General features: G+C 42.8%; 1 protein-coding gene across 4 annotated transcripts in view; it reads left to right on the top strand.

The window, feature by feature from the left end:
* LOC144486625 (ski-like protein) overlaps window positions 1-26,195 on the top strand; it is a 67,957-nt gene extending 41,762 nt beyond the window's left edge. The window contains exons 2-7 of one of the 4 annotated variants that reach the window (XM_078204676.1): window positions 9,731-9,823; window positions 11,022-11,122; window positions 16,031-16,272; window positions 18,549-18,814; window positions 20,098-20,325; window positions 24,029-26,195. In XM_078204676.1, the coding sequence (XP_078060802.1) occupies window positions 9,731-9,823; window positions 11,022-11,122; window positions 16,031-16,272; window positions 18,549-18,814; window positions 20,098-20,325; window positions 24,029-24,211 (1,113 nt within the window). In that variant the 3' untranslated portion in view covers window positions 24,212-26,195. The remainder of the gene's footprint in view (window positions 1-9,730; window positions 9,824-11,021; window positions 11,123-16,030; window positions 16,273-18,548; window positions 18,815-20,097; window positions 20,326-24,028) is intronic. The other 3 variants (XM_078204678.1, XM_078204680.1, XM_078204681.1) reach the window with 3 other exon arrangements.
* The last annotated feature ends 964 nt before the right edge of the window (window positions 26,196-27,159 follow it).

Genomic DNA, 27,159 nt, shown 5'->3' on the forward strand with positions numbered 1-27,159 from the left:
CAAGAAGAAATTAGATAAAGCTCTTGGGACTAAAGGGATCGGGGGATATGGGATAAAGGGGGGAATTCGATGATCAGCCATGATCAAGATGAATGGCAGAGCAGGTTCGAATGGCCTACTTCAGCTTCTAGTTTCTATGTTTCTCTGCCTTTTCTTTGTTTTGGATTGACTTTACACTCAGGATCTGCAGTTATCTCTAATGCTCCATTTTTAGTAATGAGAATGCGTTATGCACTTGGTCGGATTGATGTGCAATAGAATTCAAGAATGCAAGCATTATAATTGCAAGAAGCAGCCTGTCAAAATAATCTTATCTTGGTTTGTTGAATATATTTATTTTGAGGATCAGGAATAGTTTTGTTTCGTACTGCAATTTAGATGGGACATCTTTGTTCAAAGTACTCTGCCAAGGTTCTGCAATACAGTCAGTATTTTTCAGCCTTGTGCACTGTGTAATGTGATTCGCCTTCGTGACATTGTTTATTTAGAACATTGACAAGTTGAATGTGCCCGGTCGGTGTCACAGCAATAAACAGCACTGCCCCTTATTGCGTGGCAAAAACATCATATTAAAGCAACTTTTTTCCATAACACAGTACATTGAGACTATTTGATTTAAAAAAAATAAATTCAGGAATATGCAATTAGTTTCAAGAAAAATATTCTATTTTTCATTTTTAACTAAAGTTAGACTGACAGAAATGAAAAGGAGTGTTCTCATTACAATGTTGTCCAGACAGCCATAAAGCTGGACTTTAAAATAACTATTAAGAGCCTGTTTTGTTTAAACAGGTTCAGCACCCTCGTAGAAATGTTAAAAATGCCAATAATGTGACATTATAATGGCCACTGGATGCAATCACAAAGTTGATCTCGGATAATGTCTGTGCGCTGATGTAACACTTGCATTCCAATTTGATAAAATTGCTTCCTCCTTAGATCTTAAAAATTCCAATTGCAGAATTTTAGTAAATGTGAAAATTGAGGAAGTTGAAGATGTAATACATGAGTCTAGTTGCTCTATGGAGGCCGATCTAGTTTAGATTTTAACAATTTTACTTCACTGGGTAGGTCATGTTTAATGGCATATAGTGGATTGAGTGATATTTAGTCATTAATTCTATTTTCAATGCAGAAGATGGGCACTATGCCCACTTGTGCATCCACGGTATGACAGATTATCAAAACATCGTGGTTTTGAAAGGCTGGATTTATGTGAGCTGGTGAAGATACTGACATGAGGAAGTACAATACTTGACCTCAACCTTATTAGAAATCTGTCACAGATGTGTGCCTCTCTGATAGCATTGGTAGAAGTGATCATCGCAAAGAAAAATCTAATTTCCACTGTGAGGAAATCCTCTATCATATAATGTAGAACCACTTCTGTACTAAGTGGGACAGACTTTAAATGTTAGCAGCTCAAAACTAGACATCAAGAGGGAACTGTGGGCCCCACTGCAGTGGAATTGTTTAACATCACAATTTGTTAGACCACAGCTGGAATACTGTGTGCAGTTCTGGTCACCTCACTATAGGAAGGATGTGATAGCAGTAGAGTGGGTATAGCCGAGGTTCACCAGGATATTGTCTGGGATGGAGCATTTGAGCTATAAGGAGAGACTGGATAGGCTTGGATTGTTTTCTTTAGAGCAGAGAAGGCAAAGGGTGGACATGATTGAGGTGTACAACAATTTACAACAATCTCTTTACAACAATCTGAGGTCCCTATCTGCTTCAAGAAGACGACCATCACCCTGGTACCTAAGAAAAACCAAGCAGCATGCCTCCATGACTATCGGCCGGTGGCTCTGACATCCATGGTTATGAAGTGCTTCAAAAGGTTAGTCATAGCACGAATCAATTCCAGCTTCCTGGATGACCTGGATCCACTGCAGTTTGCTTACCTCTGCAATAGGTCCACAATAGACGCCATTTCCCTGGTCCTGCACTCAACCCTGGAACACCTAGATAACAAGGACACCTATGTCAGATTCCTATTTATTGACTGCAGCTCAGCCTTCAACACTATTATTCCCACGAAACTCATCTCTAACCTCTGTGGCACCTCCCTCAACGACTGGATCCTGAATTTCCTAACTCACAGACCACAATCAGTAAGGATAGGCAACAACACCACGATCATCCTCAACACTGGTGCCCCACAAGGCTGTGTTCTCAGCCCCCTACTATACTCCTTATACACCTATGACTGTGTGGCCAAATTCCCTCCAATTCGATTTTCAAGTTTGCTGATGACACCACCGTAGTGGGTTGGATCTCAAACAATGACGAGACAGAGTACAGGAATGAGATAGAGAATCTGGTGAACTGGTGTGGCAACAATAATCATAGAAACCCTACAGTACAGAAAGAGGCCATTCGGCCCATCGAGTCTGCACCGACCACAATCCCACCCAGACCCTACCCCCATATCCCGACATATTTTACCCAATAATCCCTCTAACCTACACATCTCAGGACACTAAGGGGCAATTTTAGCATGGCCAATCAACCTAACCCGCACATCTTTGGACTGTGGGAGGAAACTGGAGCACCCGGAGGAAACCCACGCAGACACGAGGAGAACGTGCAAACTCCACACAGACAGTGACCCAAGCCGAGAATCGAACCCAGGTCCCTGGAGCTGTGAAGCAGCAGTGCTAACCACTGTGCTACCGTGCCGCTCTTCCTCAATGTCAACAAAATGAAGGAGATTGTCATCGACTTCAGGAAGCGTAAAGGAGAACATGCCCCTGTCTACATCAACGGGGATGAAGTAGAAAGGATTGAGAGCTTCAAGTTTTAGATGTCCAGATCACCAACAACCTGTCCTGGTCCCCCCCATGCCGACACTATAATTAAGAAAGCCCACCAACGCCTCTACTTTCTCAGAAGACTAAGGAAATTTGGCATGTCAGCTACGACTCTCTCCGACTTTTACAGATGCAGCATAGAAAGCATTCTTTCTGGTTGTATCACAGCTTGGTATGGCTCCTGCTCTGCCCAAGACCGCAAGGGACTACAAAAGGTCATGAATGTAGCCCAATCCATCACGCAAACCAGCCTCCCACCCATCCATTGACTTTGTCTACACTTCCTGCTGCCTTGGCAAAGCAGCCAGCATAATTAAGGGCCCCACAAACCCTGGACATTCTCTCTTCCACCTTCTTCCTTCGGGAAAAAGATACAAAAGTCTGAGGTCACGTACAACCGACTCAAGAACAGCTTCTTCCCTGCTGCTGTTAGACTTTTGAATGGACTTACCTTGCATTAAGTTGATCTTTCTCTACACTCTAGCTATGACTGTAACACTACATTCTGCATTCTCTCGTTTCCTTCTCTATGAACGGTATGTTTTGTCTGCATAGCGCGCAAAAAACAATATTTTTCACTATGTTAATACATGTGACAAATCAAATCAAAGTATAAGATTATGAGGGATATGGACAGGATGAATAGGAAGCAGCTGTTCCCCTTGATTGAGGGGTCAATCAGGAGGGGGCAGTTTTAGGGTGAGGGGTAGCAGATTCGGAGGGGATTTGAGGAAAAACATTTTCACTCAATGTGGTGGGAATCTGGAATGCACTGCCTGGAAAGGTAGTGGAGGCCGGAAACCCTACAAGCTTTAAAAAATATTAGGATGAGTACTTGAAATATCTTAACGTCAAGGATATGGGACAAGTGCTGGAAAATGGGATGAGTGCGCCTGTAGTGGTAATTATTGTTGGTGCAGAATCGATTGGCCGAAGGGCCTTTTCTGAGCTGTTTGATTCCATGATGTCCATTGTAACCTTTGGCAAAGTTCTGTTGATCACATTCAAGAGGTAGAGCCTAGTTAAATGCATATGTAGAAGGGCAATTCAAGGTTAGTACTGGGCATATGTTAGAAAGAGCTAAAACTTGGTCAAGGTGCTACAAATGGGTAGATTATTGACAAAACAACTTGCAAAGGGTGTCAAAGCTAACAATAAAAGACCTTTCTTAAACGAGCTGAATTCCTAAATAGTTCTGTGAATTCGTCAGGTGTTTGTAATAGGTTGTTTTGTGTTAATTTGATTGCATTCTTTAAAGTAAGCATTCTGATTTGAGATGAATATTCCCAAAATGAAGATGAATGGCAGTCTGGCTAAATCTGCCTCTGGTGATCTGATATTTAGATGCACAACCCCTCACAGCTCTGAATAGGTACGGTAAAATTACTTCCGAAGAGACAGTAATGTAAGAGCAACAACCGATGTGCTGTTGCCATGGAAGTATTGCTGTCGCAAAACTTCTCTCCGAATTTGGCCAACATCTAAATTTATAGGTTGAGTGAGTAAGCTTATCTTATGGTTTGTGATAGCTCTTTCTATTTGGCTCAATGGAGAAGCTTGTGGAGGCTGTAGTTTGTTTTGATTGGAACAGAAAGTGCTATGAAGCTTTGTGATTGAAGGGCAAAATACCAACATGTCCACCAGGCATCTTAATTGGAACTCTCCATGCCACCTTCATTTTATAGCTTTCTCATTGGGGGTACTGAACTTTGGGAAATGCGGCACAAGTTCACTTTCGTAAGATCTGTGTATTTATGTGTACTAGCCAGTTTCTGTGTTTCTAAGCAGTTTTAATGATTAAACATAGGTGTGACTGAGGCTCACAAATAGCAATCCAGACATCCATAATTGTGACGAGCCCATGGACTGCACAATTTTGAAAACTTTAAAGAGACATGAGTCACCTTGTGGCCAATGTCATACATTGCAACAGGCAGTTAGAAACTTCCTCTGACGTTATGAAACCCTGCTGTAGTTAAATTAGGAATAAGGAGTTCCTGCACAATTTACTGTTGTGCAAGTGGGAGTTCCATGCAGCTCATTTGCTTCCAGGTTCCCACTCACCAGTTGATCTGAAACAGGATGATGATGGTTAAGTGAGTTACAATATCAAAGAACAGTCCAGCACAGGAACAGGCCCTTCAGTCCACCAAGTCTGTGCCGACACAGATGCCTCTCTAATGTAATATTTCCTTGCCTCTATGTAGTCCATGTCTCTCTATTCACTGTCTACCCAGATGCCTCTTGAACGTTGTTATAGAATCTGCTTCCACCACCACCTCCGAAAGCGGTTCCAGGCATTCACCACTCTTGCCCCTTGCATCTGTTTTAAACTTTTCCCCTCTCACTTTCAACCTATGCCCCTGAGTAATTGACCCTTCAACCCTGGGAAAAAGACTCTGACTATCCACTCTTTCCAAGCCTGTCATAATCTTGTAAACCTCTATCGGGTCCCCCCTCATCCCCTGATGCTCCAATGAAAACAATCCAAGTTTGTTCACCTTTCTTCATCGTCCATATCCTCCAAACCAGGCAATGTGCTGGTAAATCTCTTCTGCACACTTTCCAAAGCATCTACGTCCTTCCGGCAGCGTGGCGATCAGAATTGTACACAATACTCCAAATGCGGTTTAACCAACAGCTGCAGCATGATTTTCCAATTCCTATACTCAGTGCCCTGACCGATGAAGGCCACCATGCCATACGCTGCCTTGACCACCTTGTCCACCTGAGTTGCCACATTCAGGGACCTGTGGATCTGCATGTCTAGATCCCTTTGTATGCTAATATTTCTAAGGACTCTATCATTTACCATTTACTTTCCTTCTGCAATAGACCTTCCAAATTGTATCACCTCACGTTTGTCTGGGTTAAATTCCATCTATCATCTTTTGGCCCAGGTTTCCAGCTGATTTATATCCTGCTGTATCCTCTGACAATTATCTGCTACTCCCCCAATTTTTGTATCATCTGCAAGTTTACTAATCAGACTGCCTACATTTTCCTCCAAATCATATATATATATATATATATATATATATATATATATATATTATAAACAACGGAGGCCCCAGCACTGATCCTTGTGGAACACCGCTTGTCACAGACCTCCAGTTAGAAAAGTACCCTTCCACTGCTGCTACTCTGCTTTCTATGCCCAAGCCAGTTTTGTATCCATCTTACCAGCTCAACTTGGATCCCATATGACTTCACCTTCTGTATCAGCCTGCCATGAGGAACCTTATCAAAGGCTTTACTGAAGCCCATGTATACAACATCCACTGCCCTGTCCTGGTCAATTTTACTTGTCACTTCCTCAAAGAACCTAATCAAGTTTGTGAGACACTACCTTCCCTTCACAAAACCATGCTGCCTATCACTAATAAGCCCATTCTCCTCCAGATGTGAGTACATCCTGTCTCTAAGAATCTTCTCCAATAATTTCCCCACCGCTGATGTAAGGCTCACAGGCCTGTAATTTCCCAGATTGTCTCTTCTGTCCTTCTTAAATAGAGGAATAATGTTAGCTACTCTCCAATCCTCTGGTACCTCACCCGTGGCAAAATAGGATACAAAGATTTTGGCCAAGGCCTCAGCAATTTCTTCCCTTGCCCCTCTCAGTATTCTGGGATAGACCCAATCTGGCCCTGGGGACTTGTCCACCTTAATGTTTTTCAAAACCTCCAATACCACCACCCTTTTTATCTCAACATGTCCTAGAATGTCAACATCCTCCTTTCTACATGCACCATCCACCACATCTTTCTCGGAATACTGATGCAAATTAGTCGTTCAGGACCTCACCCACCTCATCTGGCTCCCTGCACACATTCCCTCCACTGTCCTTGAGTGGACCCACCCTTTCCTTGGCCTCTTCTTCCTTACATACACGTAAAAAGCCCTGGGATTCTCTTTAATCCTGTCTGCCAAGGACATTTCATGGCCCCTTTTTGCCCTCCTAAATCCCCTTTTTAAGTTCTTTCCTGCTATCTATGTATTCCTCAAGAGCCTTATCAGTTTTCAATTTCCTGAAATTTATGTATGCCTCCTCTGATAACTTCAAACTATCAAATGTGCATACATCTGCCTTCACTATATTTTGAATTATGGGCTGGTACAGTAACCATGGCAATGGGTTTAGTATATTGGAAGAAATTGAGGGCATACTTTAATCTGAGCTACTTAAAACACAGTTCAAGTAATGGAACACTCTGATCATGGATTCATGGCAGACCTATTGCATTATCTGCTTTAATACTGAACCTCTTCCTGTGATTGCTGACAATCTGAGATGGCCTTGCATTTTAAAAGATATGTAACATTTCAATTATCTTTCACCGCCTAAAATCAAAACTGAATCGCTCACTCGTGCCCAGATTGACCATTAATTTTAACCTGTGCGTCAGAATATTTGAGTCACACTAGTCCTGACCATCATTAAATCCATAGGTATTGCCAGTCTATAAAAGATTTATTGCCCACAAATAGTTACCTATCTTCTAATTGCCCTGCACCTCCTGCAAGTAAGAGAACAGAGGTGATTACTCTTGGGACTTTCAAACTCTTTGCGAGAGAGTAGGTAAGCAGCGCTTGATGATGAATGTCTGCACTTTCTTTCCTCACAACACTAGGTTAAAGTCCAACAGGTTTATTTGGTAGCAAAAGCCACTAGCTTTCGGAGCGCTGCTCCTTCGTCAGTTAAGTGGGAATTCTGTTAACTGACGTCACTTAACTGACGAAGGAGCAGTGCTCCAAAAGCTAGTGGCTTTTGCTACCAAATAAACCTGTTGGACTTTAACCTGGTGTTGTGAGACTTCTTACTGTGTTTACCCCAGTCCAACGCCTGCATCTCCACATCACTTTCTTTCCTCTGCAGGGAAAATGGCTTAGAATTTTAAGACAGTGAATGTTTTCCATGAAAGTTTATGGTCACCATCAAAATATTTACCCTTCCCCTATTTCCCCTCGGTGATCTAAGTTAGCTCCCAATTAAGAATCGCCTTGATTTAAAAATTTCATCCATCTTCTAATCCTTCTGTAGTCTCTCCTCTTTTCTCCTCCAGCTCCACAATCCTCAGGTATCTGTGCTCCTTTAATTCTGGCCTTTTGAGCATCCACACTGTCAGCTGCAGAAGTTTCAGTTGCCTATGGCTTAAACTCTGGAATTCCCTCCCTAAATCTCTCTGCCGATATTTCTCTCTTTCTGCTCCTTGACACTCTTTAAAATTTACCTCGCTTGCCCATTTGCCCCAGTCTGCCTCTCACTATTGATTTTGCTACCTCTTTTGCTTCATATTGCCTGCTTAAGGCTACTTGGGACATTTCATTATATTGAAGGCATTATTTAAATACAAGCTATTGTTAGTAGTCCAAATTGCTATTTGTAATGTTTTGGTTCATTCAGCTAAGTACTGAAATTGGATAAGCAAGGGGAATTAGTTTCTGTTATTGTCTGTAAAGTTTAGGATTACATATCCACTTATTTTCTGCTCAACTTCTCCTTCTGAAAAAAGTCCTAACTTTACATTTCAAGTATTTCCCATAGGTGAAAAACACGCAACCTGAGAACTGGTTCATATATTGGTTAGCATAATCTCTTTCAATTCTTGCACATGGACTGAACTAAGGCCAGATTGCTGTAATAGAAGGCTTCCAACAGCCCAATGTGGAAAACATTTGAATCCGTTTCAGTACTGCTGATGGGTGCAGCACCATAAATTTAAGCTAGCTTCCTGAAAACCTTGCAAAGGGAAGCCATTAGGATGTTGTGAAACATGCAAAACTTTTGGCCAGAACTTTCTTGCCGTTCACACCAGCGGGACCTTCTAGTCCTGCCGACAGTGCACCCCCACCACGGGCTTCCTGGTAGCGAGGGGTACATTCAACGGGAAACCCTGTTGATAACGGAACACATTATCAGTAACCCCCACAGCTTGCCTCCTGGACTTGCAGGCTGTCCTGTCTGGAGACAATACACATCTCTTTAACCTGTGCTTAATGCTCCCTCCACCCACATTGTCTGTATCTTTAAGATCTGGCTGGCTGTCGGGATTCGCATTCGAATCCGTATTCTGTAACTTGATTTTTGAGTCTCTGTGCCCTGTTTGAGAGCACATTTCCACTCCATCTGACGAAGGAGCAGCGCTCCGAAAGCTAATGGTGTTTGCTACCAAATAAACCTGTTGGACTTTAACTTGGTGTTGTTAAAACTCTTACTGTGATAACGGAACAACCAGAAGATTCCGCCCCTGGCCAATGGCAGACTGTCTCCTCCACCGTGAAACATGCAACCGGTTGCACAGAAAATTCCAGCTTTAGTATCTGCAGTGGCAAGCAGACTTTTCACTTTAAGATGCATCGTTGAGATAAGTAGGGACTGCTTTAGTGTTGATCTGTGAGTACTTGATGTTGACATTAGATCCCCAAAACAGAAAAAATGTCCCATCCCTATGACTGACGTTTGTTCCCTTCATGAATATGACCTAGTTCCCCTCAAAGCCGAACACCATCCTGGGTGTGAACCACATTGCCCGTTCTTTTACTGTCATTGGGACAAAATCCTGGAACACCCAAATGGGACTATGGGTGTACCTATACCACGTGGTCTGCAGCGGTTAAGAAGGTGGCTCGCCATCCTTTTCTCAAGGTCAATTAGGGATGGACAGAAAATGCTGACCTAGTTAGTGATGCCTGCGCCCCATGAAAGAATAAATAAATCATTGGCTAACATGGATGAGGAGGAGGTGGTGGGAGCTGGGAACTATGGACCATCCATTCATGTGGACTTGATGAATATTTTTTTCTCTTGTATTAATTAGTGTTTTATGGTCACAAAGTGCAGACATTGCAAGTTTTTGATGTTTAAAGAACATATCAAATTTTAATTAAAATGTAATTATTTGTCTCTGTTGCAGCAGTATGGCTCCGAGGAACATCAGCTGAAGAAAACACGGGTAGAGCGTACAGATCCCCAGGATGAACAACCTGAGAAAAGTCTTGACAAAAAGGTACTCTAAAATGCAATGCACTGTACTTTTTTTGGTGGGGTTGGGAGGGAATGGTAGATTTCAGTAGTTTGGAAATGATCCTACTGCATCAATTTTTGTTGGCTTTATTTTAAAATTTTTGAAATAAATATGTTGGAGGAAGAAAACTAACCATTATGACCCTGTGGTTTCCATGGTGGTGCTTTCTATGGACGGGATTTCCAGGTATGTTTCATGGTGGTGGTGGAGTCCCGCCATTGGCTGGCAGTGGGATCCTCTGATCCTATTGTTGTCAATGGGGTTTCCTATTCTATTCATCCTCCCACCGCTGGAAAATATGTGGCGGGGTTTTGCCATCGTCTGGACCAGAAGATCATGCCGGCGCGAACGGCTGGAGAATTCCAGCCAACAGTGTCACTGACTGTGGAATCATCATTATACTCAGCAACAATTTATCATAGAATCCCGACATTGCAGAAGTAGTCCATTTGGCCTATCGAGTCTGAACTGACTCTTCAACAGAGCAGCTTATCCAGGCCCTATCCCAGTAGCCCCATGTATTTACCACGCTAATCCTCCTAACCTACACATCGTGGGACATTAAGGCAATTTAGCATGGCCAATCAACCTAACCCGCACATCATTGGACTGTAGGAAGAAACCGGAGCACCCCGAGGAAACCCCCACAGACATGGGGAGAACGTGCAAACACCACACAGACAGTGACCCAAGGCCGGAATTGAACTTGGAGCCCTGGCGCCGTGAATGCTTTTTCAGCTAACAGAAACCTGTACTTCCATTACCGATTGAGTTTGTTTTGTATGTTCTAAGAGGAATCTTTAAAATACAGCAGCCTCTGTGATCTCTGGAATATCTTACGTGCCTAATTATTAGTTTTCACTGACATGAATTGTCGTTCCATTAAACAGCAAAGGTATTTACTCTGCCCAATACATTTCCTCAGCCTTTATCAAAGCATCAGTATTGTAGCTGCTAAAGCTGTTCAGTTATCATATTAGTGTCTCAGTAAAATACTGCTGCAACATTTAATCTCAGTGTGAATTACTGATAGATTTTGGTGTTACGAAAATTGTTTTAAATGCATGTCATAAAAAGTCCACGTACCCTAGTAAAGGAATTGGTGATTTAAAATGGTAACGACATTGAGTTTATTCTGAATTTGTGGATTTTCTTTTGTTTTTTGCTCCTTTTATTACAGACTGATTCCCAGCAAACTCTGACATTCCAGCACTGGTATCCAGTCATCAAACAAGAAATGGATCATCTGACCCAGCAACATGCATCAGTTATCCATCCAAGGTATAGATGATATGGAACAGATTTATTCCATGGCAGGGTGATTAGCTGCCATACTAGAACCAGAGGGCCCAACCTCAGGCTAAAGGGACGATCTTTTAGAACAGAGATGAGGAGGGATTTCTTCAGCCAGAGAGTGGTGAATCTGTGGAACTCTTTGCCGCAGAAGGCTGTGGAGGCCAGGTCATTGAGTGTCTTTAAGACAGAGATAGATAGGTCCTTGATTAATAAGGGATCAGGGGTTATGGGGAAAAGGCAGGAGAATGGGGATGAGAAAAAAATCAGCCATGATTGAATGGCGGAGCAGACTCGATGGGCCGAGTGGCCTAATTCTGTTCCTATGTCTTATGGTCTTAATTGGGAAGTAAACTTCTCTACTGCTCCATATTAAAAACCTTTTTAAAACTCATCTCTTCAACAAAACTTTCAGTCAGCCTTGAGAATCGTGCCCTTCCCAGCTTCTCATCAATTCCTTTGTGAAAATTTGTGAAGACTTCTCTGCGGGGGGGTTTATGATGCTTTCTGATATACAAATGCAAATATGCTGCTTACCAAATTTGGGTTTAAAAGTGCAAATTAGGGGACACAGATTTAAGGCTTTGGGTAAGAGATAAGGGCGGGGGCAGGCGTGGGATGTGAAGAAGAACTTTGGTGCACAGCGAGTAGTAAAATCTGTTGCTTACAAGGGTGGTGGGGGTGAAGACGATCAAAAGGAGATTAGATGGATGCTTGGATGGTAAATAAAGTTGTAGAACTGGATAGAGCAGAGCAATGGCACTACCCTGTGGGACATAAACTGATACAATCAGAACTTGAAAGTTGAGTAGGTGAATGCAGGACAGGACGCCTTAGTTGCAAGGAAGGTTCACAATCTTTTTGCATATTTCCTGTCCAGACTAATGACACAATGTCTTGTTTCCTTAGCCACAATCAAACTGTGCACTTCTAAACTCAACAAGCTTGCACGTTTTTTTGAAAGCTTAACATTTTGTCTTTGTTAATTCCTGAAGATATTTTTTGCCGGCAAATGTAGTCAAAAACCTTTCACATCAATCTAGGATTTTATAAATGAAATTCACTCATTAATGCAATTGAGTAAAAATTTAAATTCACTTTTTTTAGTTCCATCAGAGCTGTTCTGCCTTGCGAACAGTTAAGAGCTGGAGGTGGTGTTAGTTGAACTTGGACACCACCTAGTGGCTACTATCTAAATGACGTTGGTGAAGCATTCACAGACGGAGATAAATTGCAGCAGGCTTTTCCAAACTTTTCCAGCTGCAGAACCCTGAGTGACCTCCCAAGAGCATTGGGGATCCCCAAATGTTCTCATAATGTCGACGCCCCTTTATTGCTGCAAAATGGGTGCAAACGCTGAAATCAAATGTAAACAAGTCTTTTCAAGCTACAGTATGTCTGTGCATACATTTACCTGGTAATGATTACAAATTCTCTGATTAAAAATATATGTCCCGCCCATGTCATTTTTAATGGGAGGAATGATGCTGGAAAGCTGATTCTAGTTTTGGACACACGCACCTCTCTCTCTCGTAAATATTCCCGCACTCACATGGCATTCTCACACTCACATTGTCATACACTTGTGTGTCTCTCTCACGCTCACACGTGTGTCTCTGTCTCTCATTTACACACGTGTCTCTGTCTCACATTTACACACGCGTGTCTGTCCCACCTTGATGCACTCACGCCTCTCTGTCCCACCTTGACGCACTCACGCCTCTGTCCCACCCTGACGCACTCGCGCCTCTGTCCCACGCTGACGCACTCGCGCCTCCCTGTCCCACCTTGACGCACTCACGCCTCTCTGTCCCACCTTGACGCACTCACGCCTCTCTGTCCCACCTTGATGCACTCACGCCTCTCTGTCCCACCCTGACGCACTCGCGCCTCACTGTCCCACCCTGACGCACTCGCGCCTCACTGTCCCACCCTGACGCACTCGCGCCTCTCTGTCCCACCTTGACGCACTCGCGCCTCTCTGTCCCACCTTGACGCACTCGCGCCTCTGTCCCACCCTGACGCACTCGCGCCTCTCTGTCCCACCTTGACGCACTCACGCCTCTCTGTCCCACCCTGACGCACTCACGCCTCTCTGTCCCACCTTGACGCACTCGCGCCTCTGTCCCGCCTTGACGCACTCGCGCCTTTCTGTCCCACCTTGACGCACTCGCGCCTTTCTGTCCCACCTTGACGCACTCGCGCCTCTCTGTCCCACCTTGACGCACTCGCGCCTTTCTGTCCCACCTTGACGCACTCGCGCCTCACTGTCCCACCCTGACGCACTCGCGCCTCTCTGTCCCACCCTGACGCACTCGCGCCTCTCTGTCCCACCCTGACGCACTCGCGCCTCTCTGTCCCACCCTGACGCACTCGCGCCTCTCTGTCCCACCTTGACGCACTCGCGCCTCTCTGTCCCACCTTGACGCACTCGCGCCTCTCTGTCCCACCTTGACGCACTCGCGCCTCTCTGTCCCACCTTGACGCACTCGCGCCTCTCTGTCCCACCTTGACGCACTCGCGCCTCTCTGTCCCACCTTGACGCACTCGCGCCTCTCTGTCCCACCTTGACGCACTCGCGCCTCTCTGTCCCACCTTGACGCACTCGCGCCTCTCTGTCCCACCTTGACGCACTCGCGCCTCTGTCCCACCTTGACGCACTCGCGCCTCTCTGTCCCACCTTGACGCACTCGCGCCTCTCTGTCCCACCTTGACGCACTCGCGCCTCTGTCCCACCTTGACGCACTCGCGCCTCTCTGTCCCACCTTGACGCACTCGCACCTCTCTGTCCCACCTTGACGCACTCGCGCCTCTCTGTCCCACCTTGACGCACTCGCGCCTCTCTGTCCCACCTTGACGCACCCGCGCCTCTCTGTCCCACCTTGACGCACTCGCGCCTCTGTCCCACCTTGACGCACTCGCGCCTCTCTGTCCCACCTTGACGCACTCGCGCCTCTCTGTCCCACCTTGACGCACTCGCGCCTCTGTCCCATCTTGACGCACTCGCGCCTCTCTGTCCCACCTTGACGCACTCGCGCCTCTCTGTCCCACCTTGACGCACTCGCGCCTCTCTGTCCCACCTTGACGCACTCGCGCCTCTCTGTCCCACCTTGACGCACTCGCGCCTCTCTGTCCCACCTTGACGCACTCGCGCCTCTCTGTCCCACCTTGACGCACTCGCGCCTCTCTGTCCCACCTTGACGCACTCGCGCCTCTGTCCCACCTTGACGCACTCGCGCCTCTCTGTCCCACCTTGACGCACTCGCGCCTCACTGTCCCACCTTGACGCACTCGCGCCTCACTGTCCCACCCTGACGCACTCGCGCCTCTCTGTCCCACCCTGACGCACTCGCGCCTCTCTGTCCCACCCTGACGCACTCGCGCCTCTCTGTCCCACCCTGACGCACTCGCGCCTCTCTGTCCCACCTTGACGCACTCGCGCCTCTCTGTCCCACCTTGACGCACTCGCGCCTCTCTGTCCCACCTTGACGCACTCGCGCCTCTCTGTCCCACCTTGACGCACTCGCGCCTCTGTCCCACCTTGACGCACTCGCGCCTCTCTGTCCCACCTTGACGCACTCGCGCCTCTCTGTCCCACCTTGACGCACTCGCGCCTCTCTGTCCCACCTTGACGCACTCGCGCCTCTGTCCCACCTTGACGCACTCGCGCCTCTCTGTCCCACCTTGACGCACTCGCGCCTCTCTGTCCCACCTTGACGCACTCGCGCCTCTGTCCCACCTTGACGCACTCGCGCCTCTCTGTCCCACCTTGACGCACTCGCACCTCTCTGTCCCACCTTGACGCACTCGCGCCTCTCTGTCCCACCTTGACGCACTCGCGCCTCTCTGTCCCACCTTGACGCACCCGCGCCTCTCTGTCCCACCTTGACGCACTCGCGCCTCTGTCCCACCTTGACGCACTCGCGCCTCTCTGTCCCACCTTGACGCACTCGCGCCTCTCTGTCCCACCTTGACGCACTCGCGCCTCTGTCCCATCTTGACGCACTCGCGCCTCTCTGTCCCACCTTGACGCACTCGCGCCTCTCTGTCCCACCTTGACGCACTCGCGCCTCTCTGTCCCACCTTGACGCACTCGCGCCTCTCTGTCCCACCTTGACGCACTCGCGCCTCTCTGTCCCACCTTGACGCACTCGCGCCTCTCTGTCCCACCTTGACGCACTCGCGCCTCTCTGTCCCACCTTGACGCACTCGCGCCTCTCTGTCCCACCTTGACGCACTCGCGCCTCTCTGTCCCACCTTGACGCACTCGCGCCTCTCTGTCCCACCTTGACGCACTCGCGCCTCTCTGTCCCACCTTGACGCACGAATCGCGCATGCATGTCTCATCCGTACACAAGCAGTGACAATTGGTGTTTTCCAGAGATATTTTCTGTGGCCTTAGCTTTATGCCATATACATTAACTTGAATGAAGAAATGGGGAGCTGTACATGCATGTTTCCACATCACAATCGAGAAGGAGAAATGCCTTCCAACCGAGGGCAATTGGGGATGGGCAGTAACTGCCTGTCTAGTCAGTGTAGCCCATGTCCCATGAATGAATAAACAATAAAGTGACTTACCTTCTTTGCTATTTTTGTTATCTCCACCTAAACTGATTCTACATCTTGATCATTGGAACCAAGATAATTTCTCATGTAATGTACTGATCTCATCCTTTATTGGCAGTTACTCCCCCTGCATTTCCTTTCTCCCTGTCCTTCCTAAATGTCAGATTTGTTGAATATTCAAATCCCAACCTTGATCATCTTGCACCCATGTTCCTGTAAAATCATACAAGTCACAGAAGGGTGTATTAGGACAGATACATAAATTTCACAATGTGATACAAGTGTGTATGTTCTTTTTTACTAAAAACTGTGTTTGAAATTCTGCAGCTGTCTTCTGTACATGTACGATAAAGTGATAGCTCCAAATGTCTCATTGGCTCCACCTTTACAACGATGTAGAGATGCCACTAAATTGGTGAATAAGGAGTCTATGATGAGCACGTCAACATCCTTGGAAGAGGAGGTGAAACAGCAGAGAGATAATGTGAATAAGAAGTTAATTTCCTGTTTTGCATACTCTCCAGAAGAAGAAGGGAATAACATTCCGAGTACAGATTCCTACAATCTCTGTGAGTTCAGCATGGTGATTAGACATACCTTTTATGATTTGTAGGATGATGGGCTATTTTAACTTGTTTCGGGAGTGTCATTTGGATGTTATAATTTACAGAACCTGTTATAACATATGGGAGATGGTGGTGTAGCGATAATGTCATTAGGTTAGTGCTGCAAAGGCCAGAACTAATGCTCTGGGACAAGGTTTCAAATCCCGCTGTGGAATTTAAATTCAATATTCAATACAAGAAAAAAGAGTCTTGGTACTGGTGGCCATGACAACTACTATCCTCACCAGGTCTGGCTTACGGGTAACTGCAGACCCACAGCAATGTGGTTGACTCTTAACTGCCCTCTGAAATGGCCTCCCAAGTCACTCAGTCCAAGGGCAATTAAGGATGGGTAACAAATGCTAGCCTTGCCAGTGAGAGCCACATCCCATGAAAGAGTAAAGAAAAGAGTACGGACATGAACTTGTGCTTTGCTTATTTCACAATATTTAAAGAAAATGAAAATGTGTTTCGGACAAGTTCTGGCATTGAATGTTTTCCACAATATAATGACAGACCAATATATCATCGGATGTTCTGCATACAGCATTATTGGCAAAAGCTAGAAAGCATGGAATTAGAGGTAACTATTGACAATTATTTGGCAGGCAGGAGATTAGGAATAAAAATTCATTCTCTGGTTCACAGGATGTGACAAATGGTATTCTCCAGAAATCTGTGCTGGGCCTTAGCTTGATGTCATATTTATTAACCTGAACGAACAAATAAAGAGTTGTATATGCAAGTTTGTAGATGACACTAGGTTGGTGGACGCAGAAGTTTTGTAAATGAGGGGGGGGGGGGGGGGAGAGAAGTTACAAAGTGGTTGCACAAAAGTGTGGAAGGTGAAGTTCATTGCAGAGAGATGTGAAATCATCCATTTGGAACTTGGAAAGGCAAATCATGATTTTTTTTTAATTGTAAGAGACTAGGTTTTGGAGGGGCAAAGGAACTGAGGTGTCCATGTGCCTAAATCACTAAATCTAGTGCAGAGCGGTGAAAAGTAATCACAAAAGGCGAATGGAATGGTGGTCTTAGCTCAAGGTGGAATTTGAAAATGAAGAACTGATTCGTTACCTGTCTCGAACCTTGGTCAGAGCCCAGTTGGAGTGCTGGCATTCAGTAATGGGCTCTGAATCTGGGGAAGATTTTCTTTTATTCGTTCATGGGATGTGAGCATCGATGGCAAGGCCAACAGCTGCAGTCCATGTGATGTAGCTACACCCACCATGCTGTTAGGAAGGGAGTTCCAGATGTTGATGGTCAGGCTTCAACGATTTTAATACCATTAAACCTCAAGGAAAGATGGTTATATTCACTCCTGTTGGAGATGGTAATTGCCAGGTGCTTAAGCCACAAGTAACACTTGCATGAAATCAGGCAAAGTTTGAATGATGCCTAGGTCTTTCTGCATGCAGGCATGAATTGCTTCATCATCTGAGGAGTTGCGAATGGTACTGAATGCTGTGTAAGTATCAGCAAACATCTCCAATGCTAATGTTGTGATGGTTGAAGGGACATTAAAACAACTAAAGATGTTTGCGTTTCAGACACTACCCGAGGAACTCCTGCAGCAAAATCCTTGGGCAATATTGGTCCTGAAAATTCAGCTCACTAGAATGATAGCTGGGCTTAAAGTGATTAAATTGAATGCAGGTTGCATAACCTTTATTTGTATTCTTTTGAGTTTAGGAGGTTGAGAAGTGATCTAATTAAAGTATTTAAAATTATTCAAGGATTCGGTAGGATAGATGAAGAGAAACAATTTCCTCTCGTGGAGGGGATGGTTTAGAACAAGGGGCCATAATCTTAAAGTTATAACTGAATCATTTAGGAGTGAAATTAGGAAGCATTTTTTCACATACGGGAGAGAGGCATTCTGAAACTTGCTACACAAGTTGGATTGGGGTAGGGGTTAGACATGAACTAATTGAATGGTGGAACAGGCTGAATGGCCTATTCCAGTTTCTACTGTGAGGCATAAATTGCTACTTCAATCTTTTTATTATGTTAAATATGTGCCCTATTTTAATGGTGGCTTAATTAATGATCACTGTCCTTGAAAACTGCTTGCTCGAGATCTTGGATGTGTAACTTCAGTTTATATTTTAATATGTTACTGTAAGTACTGAATTCTGTGGTCTCCCGAGTTCCCCTTTATATGTAGCTCCTTGATAAATATGTGCTTAGGAGCAGCTAGGTGAAGAATTAAAATTTTGTTTTCTTTATCTTCTTCTTAGGTTATCGAGTCCCAGAGTCTTCTGCTGAACATGCAGAAAAATACATAAAATTGGAACATGCCAGTGACAAAAATAAGCAGGGGATTGCCATGGAATTGAACAACAATACAACAGGTACTGACAGAGAAACTGGGAATTCACCTCTGCGCATTGGGATGAGCACGGAAGAGGAGAATGAAAAAATAGTGGAGCAGATCATGAAAACGTACTGTAAACAGCAAGAGAAGCTAAACACCACAATTCAGCAGAAGAAACATCTACAAATGGTAAAGAAACAAAACTGACTATTTTTAAAAAAATGCTTTACACATGCAGATTGATGCATTTGCTTATGAGTGCTACTATACAAAAAATGACGAGGGTTTTGGGTTACAGATGAATGTAAGCTATGAATCTGCTGCCACATTTTCCAGTTTACCAGTTGAAAGAAATTGCAAAGTGCCTTTCATAACATCGGAACATCCCAAAGTCCTATTCAAAAGCACTTTTGTTGACTGTAGTTTGTGTGGTCACTGTTGTAAGAAATGCGGCAGTCAAATTTGCACACAGCAACCTCCCAGACACAGCAATGTGATAAGGATCGGATTGTCTTTTTTTTAAACATTATATCGATTGAAGGATAAGTATTGGCGAGGACACCAGGGAGAGTATTCCTTTGCTTGAGTGCCAGCCCAGATTTTTGTGTTCCAGCCTCTGTAGTGGGACTTGAAACCTACAAACTTATGCCTCTCTGTAGTTAAAAGCACTTAATGTCCTTCACTTGTTAATAATCAGATAGTAAAATAAATGATAATGAGAGCAGCAAATACAGAAATAAGCAAACTTTTAAAAAAATCTGTAGGGATTCTATGAACCTAAGAATTATAAATTGAAATTTGTACTAACATTATACCATGGTGCTTGGATAATTCTTAATCAATAACCCCTGATTGAAAATGAGCACAGGAAAAACTTATGCTGGATGTACTCTGCTTTGAAAACCCCAAATATCTGGGTCTTTTCTATTCCCAGAGCTCTTTGTTACTTTGTCTCATAACTACTTGTGATGATCAATGGCAACATAAAGGTTTAACATGCTGATAATGTTTAAAAAGATAACCAGCAAGATAAGCAAATTTGCTCTAATTTTCAGAATATTAAAGCTAACTTCTTCGAGTGGATTTTGAGATCTTCGCCTGTTAATGTGTATTTGAATGTCAATAACATGACATTTGTGATGACATTGACATATGCGTTCAATGAGTGAAGGTCTTATAAAAATAAAAAGAAGCTGTTTTTCTGAAATAAACACATTATCCCCTTAGTTTTAGCAGTGATAATTTTAAACCTGCTTGATAATATTATACTTTCAATCACATGCAAAATAACATTTTGTGATTTACTGGTCTCAGTTTATGGTCAGGAGTTTCCATTCTTGTTTACACTAGCCCACAATTTTCAAGCATTCACTCTAAAGGCTGGAAATTCCGAGCACAGATGTAGAAAACCTGGATTAAATGACGAAATTTATCAGGTCCATATTTTAAGTCTTCGCTTCTTTTCTGTTCAGGAGGTGGAGTTATTGCAAGTCACAAAGCGGATGAAACTCAAAGAACTGACTGAGGAGAAGCTTGGCTTGCAGCAAGAGCTGAATTCACTGCAGTCTGAGCATGCTCAAAGAATGAATGCAGTCTGCGATGAACAGGCAGAGTTAGAGTGGCGACTAGAACAGCTGAAGCAGGGTTGTTTGTGCGACCATACAACAGAAAGGAGCCAAGAGGCTGAGTACACTGCACAGGTACATATTTATTGAAAATGTTATCTACAATAGGAATTAAAAGAAAACAAAGCATACAAATTTACAGTTAAGCTGAAAGGAATATAGAATCACTTGCAGCTGAAGATGAAGTATTTATGGGGGTATTTATAAATTTGCATAAGGTAATACAGGTCCAACTATACGCAGTAGTTGTCTATAAATTCTCAGTTGAGATACATTTTGGTACTTGCGTAACTGCAAATTAAAATAATATTGCTCGTTACAACATAGAGGCAAAGTAGTATACAGAGTTCAGGGAAGGTGGGAACCACTAATATTAGTGGGTGTAAGCCATATCCAGTATGTATCTAAATTTCTGATTGAGACAAAACAATGCCAGCATTCAAGGTTAGGGTGGATAAGTTGATGAAGGAAAAGAGATTAGTTGCTTGGTGGTACTGAACTTGGTAGCACAGAACAATTACACAATTGTTGAATTTGAGTATTGCTGTCGAAACTTTTTTTCTTGCACTCATCAGGACAGATGTCAGAATACCAAATTTCAAAGGCAGCAACAATGTATACTGCATGAAAAAGGGTGCTAATGATTAGCAAGGGGTCTCTGGTCGTGACATTACCGCGGAGAATACACCAGGGAATAGTTACACCCCCAAACATTTATTTGAATTCAAAATTGTCAAGTTGTCTCTGGTGAAGGTGGTACAAAGGGGAATGCTACCAGGGAACAGCTGTCCCAAGCTTTTGTCGAATTCAAAAAGGTGCAACGCCCGGACATGGTTTTTTTCTGCTTGTATAACAGACTTGCCCTTTTTTGAACTTGAACAAAAGTGTCTGTCCTGATGAGTGCAAGAAGAAAAGAGAATATTGGGATATAGAAGCAGGGTGGATAATTGGATGTGGACTGTGTGCTCACATGGAAGGCAAGCACTGACACAACTGAGGGGCCATTTACTGCATTTGGATTTTTGTGCATTTTTATGTATTTCTGACATACGTTACTGGTGAGCTAGTTAGCATTGTTGACAGTGTGGACATGTGAAATAATTTATTAGCTCTCAATACATTAAACCTTTGGAGTGAAATGTCAAGGCACCACCATTTGAGTCAGATTTTGAATGTATACTTACGTGTACAATGTGTTTTTCTACCCTCTGATTTCTGAGTGACTGATGGAGAAGGATTTTGAAATTAATGAATCGGGGGTGCATTGATAGTGGTGATAGTGATGATGGGGTGATGGATGATGGAGAGGCTTGTGCAAGGCAAGACCGTAATGGCAGAGTTTTGGACAAGTTGTAATTATGGAGGGAGAATGGTAAATCATGTTCGTGGGTTAAGACGTAGTTATTGCACCAAATCAGGGACAGAAGCAAGTAATAATTTTTGTGGTTTGAAGGCTTCAGATTATCCACCTGCTATAATTATAGTTGGTATTACTATTGGAAGTGAAGGTCCCAGAATGGCTCAAAAGATTAAACTTTTTACTTTTTTTCGAAATCTTGGAGAAACAGAGTCATAAGACTGATAAATTAGTTTTTAGCAAGAAGATAAAAGCAGTTTGGTTACAATACAATACTCCTTCACTCCCCCTTTAGCTTCACAAATGTAGGCATATTTCGAGGATAGCATCCCACACTGAAACCAAATGGCCGATGCCACTCAATTGATCTCTCGTGGCTTTCTCTGGTAATTCCCCACAGATGATTGTCATATGAGTGCCTCCAAACTCCTCTCTCAAAAAAACACAAAAACCTTCTTTCAAACAATGCTTTCCATCAGCTATTTTCATCAAGAATCCACCCCCAAATTTTCCAATTTTCCTTTCAAACAAAACTCCCTCTCGCTGTTTAAGTTCTGCCCCAGGTTTTCCAACTCTCCCTTCTTGAATGCTTTGACACAAACTCTGAGATCCAGCCACCGATTGCTTCACAATTATTTAATGTAATGCCTCACAAACTATATTACGAAATCACAAACTTTAGAATCACTTCAGATCTCTTTCTGGCTTCTGATTAACCGTCTGCTTTTCAGCTGTCTGTCTTCACTAAGTGTTATCCTTTTCTAGTCCCCGTTTCCTCTGTTGCTTTAACTTCAGTCTTCTTAGAAGCACATCTTCATTACTCTAGTTTCCTTAACAAACTTTCTTTAGATTTCTGGCAGTGGCTTTCTTAACCATTACTTTATTATCTGGTTTTTCCTCTAGCAAAGCTGAGAGAGATGTTCCCTAGCTGCCTGGCACCAACTGCTCTGAATTCAGTTCAAAACAATCACAAGAAGTCTTCCTATCCTAAAGGTGTCCCTTAGCAATCATTCTTTCCTTCGCCGAGATTTTGTTTGCTTATCATGCCATAAACCTCTCTAAGCACAATAGAAGCACATTTTGAACTGACCTAAATCCTCACACATGCAAACACCTATGTCTATTGTGAATCTAACTCGAGTTTTACAAAATTAAACCCACTGAAGCCTCTACCTTATTTCTAATATTTTAACAATGTCAATATAGATCACTTAAAACCATCTTTATTTTCTGACACACCTCTGTCCAAAATAATGGACAGAGATGGAATCAATCATGTTCTGGGAATAGAACTCTTTAAATTTGAGGATTGAATGTTTTAATACAAGATAAATGAAAACACCAGATTTGAGCAACTGGTAAACAAGTTAATTATAATTTCAAGCATGTTTACTTTGAGTCATTAGAGTCAGAGGTGTTAAAACAATATACAACAGGTAGCCTTGTCTTAGCTTCATAAGACAACCAGTGAGCCTAGTGTGATCACAGTTGTCTCCATTAGAGTCAAACATTTTTCATGTGGATCCCAGAATCAAAGGAATGTTTTGAAGATAAAGTTACTTAGTTTAGATCTCTATCTCGGACATCCCAGGTATGTCATGTTGCCAAAGGGATAGATTTCAGGAATGCTTTTGTTTCTTTTGGATCTATATATTATTTCTCACTGGCGGGTTGTCAGATTTGAGATGGGCAGCTGAAGACTAGGTCTGGAGCTGTACAGAAGCTGTGTACCAGTAGTAGACAGTTATTTAAAAAATAAAGTGTTTTCTGATTTGGAGTAATTAAATCAAGAATACAGTGAAGCCCATTCTTGAGTTGGGATTTCCACAATCCAAATGTGCTTAAGGAGTGGTAGGATGCTAATGGATAGACCCCAAGAAATTGTGGAGAATAGTGGGAACATGGTGGAAGGTTAAAGTGAATTCCTGACAGCTGGAGCAGACCTTGGTTTGATCCCAGGAGAAATGAAGGAACCCTCAGGATCCTGTGAAGTGCAGAGAAACTATTTGGTGGAAACAAAAATAGAACGGAAAGTGTTGAGATTTTCAGGCTTCAATGAATGATTATTTGTGAAATGTAGTGTCAGCTTAGTAGTACGTTGTTTAAAACATGAACTCTTGTGATGCATTTGTTATCAGTTAATGATAGAATTCAAATTTCTTATTAAATGTTACTGGTCACCATTCGGATAACTATGGTGAAAGTCACAGTTTGTGGTGGGGGTTGCTGAGCTGCAAAAAGCTGCGCATAATTCCACACTTGATGTTCATGCACTCTGACAGATTTTTAATCTGTTTTTCTAAGTCATTCCTGGGATATTAAGGCAATTATCAAATAAACTGGTTGCTGAAATAGATCCATACAGATGAGGATTTAACTTCAGTTTGGTTTTTATCCCCTTTCTTCCATTATGTTGTGCAGTTATCAGAGTTGAGACAGAGGCTTGACCGAGCAGAGGCAGATCGCAGAGAACTTCAAGAAGAACTGAGGTGTGAACGTGAGGCACGAGAAAAACTGGAAGCCATGGTTAAAGAACTGAAGCTTCAGATCTTAGAAACCTCTGGAAATAAAGCTGGCACCGAGGTGAATCCTGTAGCAGACTGACAACAGCGAAAGCTCTTCTGAGGCACCAGCAATTTGAAGTGAAGTAATTTTTAGAATTGCTTTAAAAAGGAAGACTGATGAGTTCAGTACTTGAACCTACAGCTGTAAGAAATCTGTGCAACCGAATAACAGCTGAGTTGGAGATGCTGGAGTTAAAATTTTAACTAATCCAGTTGAAAGCAAAATATTGAAACCCTGGTTTAAACTCATTTGAGTTTTGTGTATATGATGCGCACATTCGATACAAAGCAAAATGGCATAGCATGGGTAAATGTTATTTCATAAATCTGAAAAATTTATATGCATGCAGAGCCAGTCAAACTTCATAATCTGTTTTCTGTCCTCTTAATGCCTTTGTAAATGGCTTTTGTTAAAGGCATCAGCAGCATTGGTCCCAGTCCTTTTGTTTATTGCAGAATCTTGTTTACTTTATAAATTGCATAGATATGAAGGAAGCTTGTTTTGTAATTTGTTACCATTTGATAATTCAGAAAACCTCAAATCTGTTGTCTGGATTTGCATGTATTCTTATTGGTGCTCCTATCCCTCATTTCCTCTGAGTTAGTATTTCTAATATACAGGACAGGTCAGGGCTTTAGATTTTGAAAAGAACAGAAGGGTGTGATTTGTTAATGTAACAGTCAGAAAAGTCCCTAGCCAGGTCAATTTCACTTTTTTCAATTTAGGTGATGCCTAAATTGCCACTTCCAACTAGATAATTTCTCGGGACATACAATATATAATAGGCATGGTCACAGTGCCATGTAATTTCTTCCAAATGTTCATTAATATTATAAGAATATTTAATACATTCTACATTTTTTTTTGCCACTTTCTTTCTTGAGGCACTAATTCCCATGGATACTGTTATCCTTTTGGGTCTTGCCAGTTGGAAAATGTAAGCATTGCTAATTAGGCTTTTAAAGCTTTTGAGCCTGATTGTGTCTTCGCTCAATGTCTTTTCCAGTTGGAGGCACTGGGCAGTGATCAGGAGTGAAACCATGACTGGCTTTCAGTTAGTTTCCCTCCAAATCGAGAGGGGTTCGGGCTAATTTTAGTGACCCCTGCTGCCGTCTAGGTTCAGATTAGCCAATGCAGAATCAACTGGCATTGAACCTGAGACCTCCCTGGTCTGTACTGCAAACAAGAGTGTGACATGAGTAACAACCTATTTTAATAGATTTTATATGGTTCTATAAATAACAAAAGCTTGATCAGTTCCCTAAGATATGAGATGGTTCTGAAAGAGGCATATGGAATAAACATACTGATGGAAACTAAATATACCAACACAAACTCTATAGATTTTAATATGGATGTAGAATCTGTTGGTTCACTGGCTTTTCACTTCAGATGCAAATTGCGTGCTTGTACATGTTTAGCATGCACATATAGAAAAAGAGGCCATTTCATGATGAAGTTGTGTAAGGAGACCATTTGAGAGGTTACACATCTACCTCTTTTACTGACCTTTCAGCTGCTATTGTTACATAAATTTAATGCTGCCACCATTCAGACCCAGTATTTGTGTGAAATTACCATGGGTGTATTGCATCATAAAGTACAAATCCTGATGGCAAGATAAGGAAATAATTATTGTTTCAATTCCTGTTCAGAATTGGTAATTTTGTTAATATTTTGTTAGCCATTTATTCAACAGTGCCTATCTGCCCTTGCACATCAGATACAATATCTGTATGTTTTGGTAGTATTAACCCTAACACTGGTGCTAGCATAGGGCTGATATTTGAACTCGTTGACCTGATATCTTGTTTCAGTGTTTTATAGTTTTTGTTCCCAGTTTCTCTACATGTTTTTTTATGTATAGGAGCAGCTGATGGGAAACTGAAATTTAATATTTCCTGGCAGATTTTTATAAAACTGTGTTTCACAGTTTCTTCACCATTGTGAACTTGGTCTTTTGTACATTGAGATCCCAACATCAGCATTTAAAGTTAACACTATTAGTAAACATGCTAGTAGCTATTCCATTTGCGATTGTAATTTTTTGTAACTTACTTGTGGGTAAGGACTTCCTCAAATCTGGAAAGCGATGTGAACTTTAAAAACAGACGAGGAAGTTTAGATTAATAAAATAGTGTAATAAGCATCAAGTATTAGATATGAACAAACTTTGTTCAATCAACTCATAAAATTAGCTTGTGGTTTAGTCTTTAAGTTCAGGATTCTTTGCTTTTGCAGTGACTTTAGTAGAAAAAGTACCATGGAACTATAATTTTACTTGTATTCATTGCCAAAGATTTCCATTTTCCATAATTTCTATTAAATTATGCCAGGAAAAAACTTCAAAAAATCATAGATAAATATATGATGGATGAAGTGAATTTTGGTTTATTTAATCTAGTTTTTTCCCTAGGTGAAATAAATACTTAATGTTGCTTGCAGCAGAAGTCCACAGCATTGAAATTAAAACAAGGGAGTAACTGTCGACCAGGTATCTGGTGTTTGATTCTTAGGCTGCAATGAGTGCACTAGTCCTGCTGGGACATCATAGGGGTGCTACAATTGGCATTTATTCTCTCTTGGTTAGGGTTAGGGTCAGATCAGAACGCTCATGGTTCTGACTCCTGATTACTGTGAATTCTCTCTTCTTGCGACATAAGATCATGAGGGGTGAAAGAGGACAGAATCAAACTTCACTGTGAAACCTTTATGATTGCATAACTTACTGATTCTCATCACACAAGTGTCATAAGTTAAGCGAGGCATTGAACGGTGTCACTAGCATCAATAGAACAGTCAATGGCAGGAGATCTAAGAAAATTGGAGCTACCAACAGTATGATTTCCAAACTTTTATAGTGTTTTGTTGCACAAACAATATTGGTTTGTTTTAGCCATTTGTGTTTCTTCATCATTAATTCGCCCACTACAAAAGCCAAAAGAGCTGAACCCGTTAATGGAATGTCATGCGTCTTCGGCTTAGTC

Source organism: Mustelus asterias, chromosome 3 (genome assembly GCF_964213995.1).
Source record: "Mustelus asterias chromosome 3, sMusAst1.hap1.1, whole genome shotgun sequence".
Classification (NCBI taxonomy): Eukaryota; Metazoa; Chordata; class Chondrichthyes; order Carcharhiniformes; family Triakidae; genus Mustelus; species Mustelus asterias.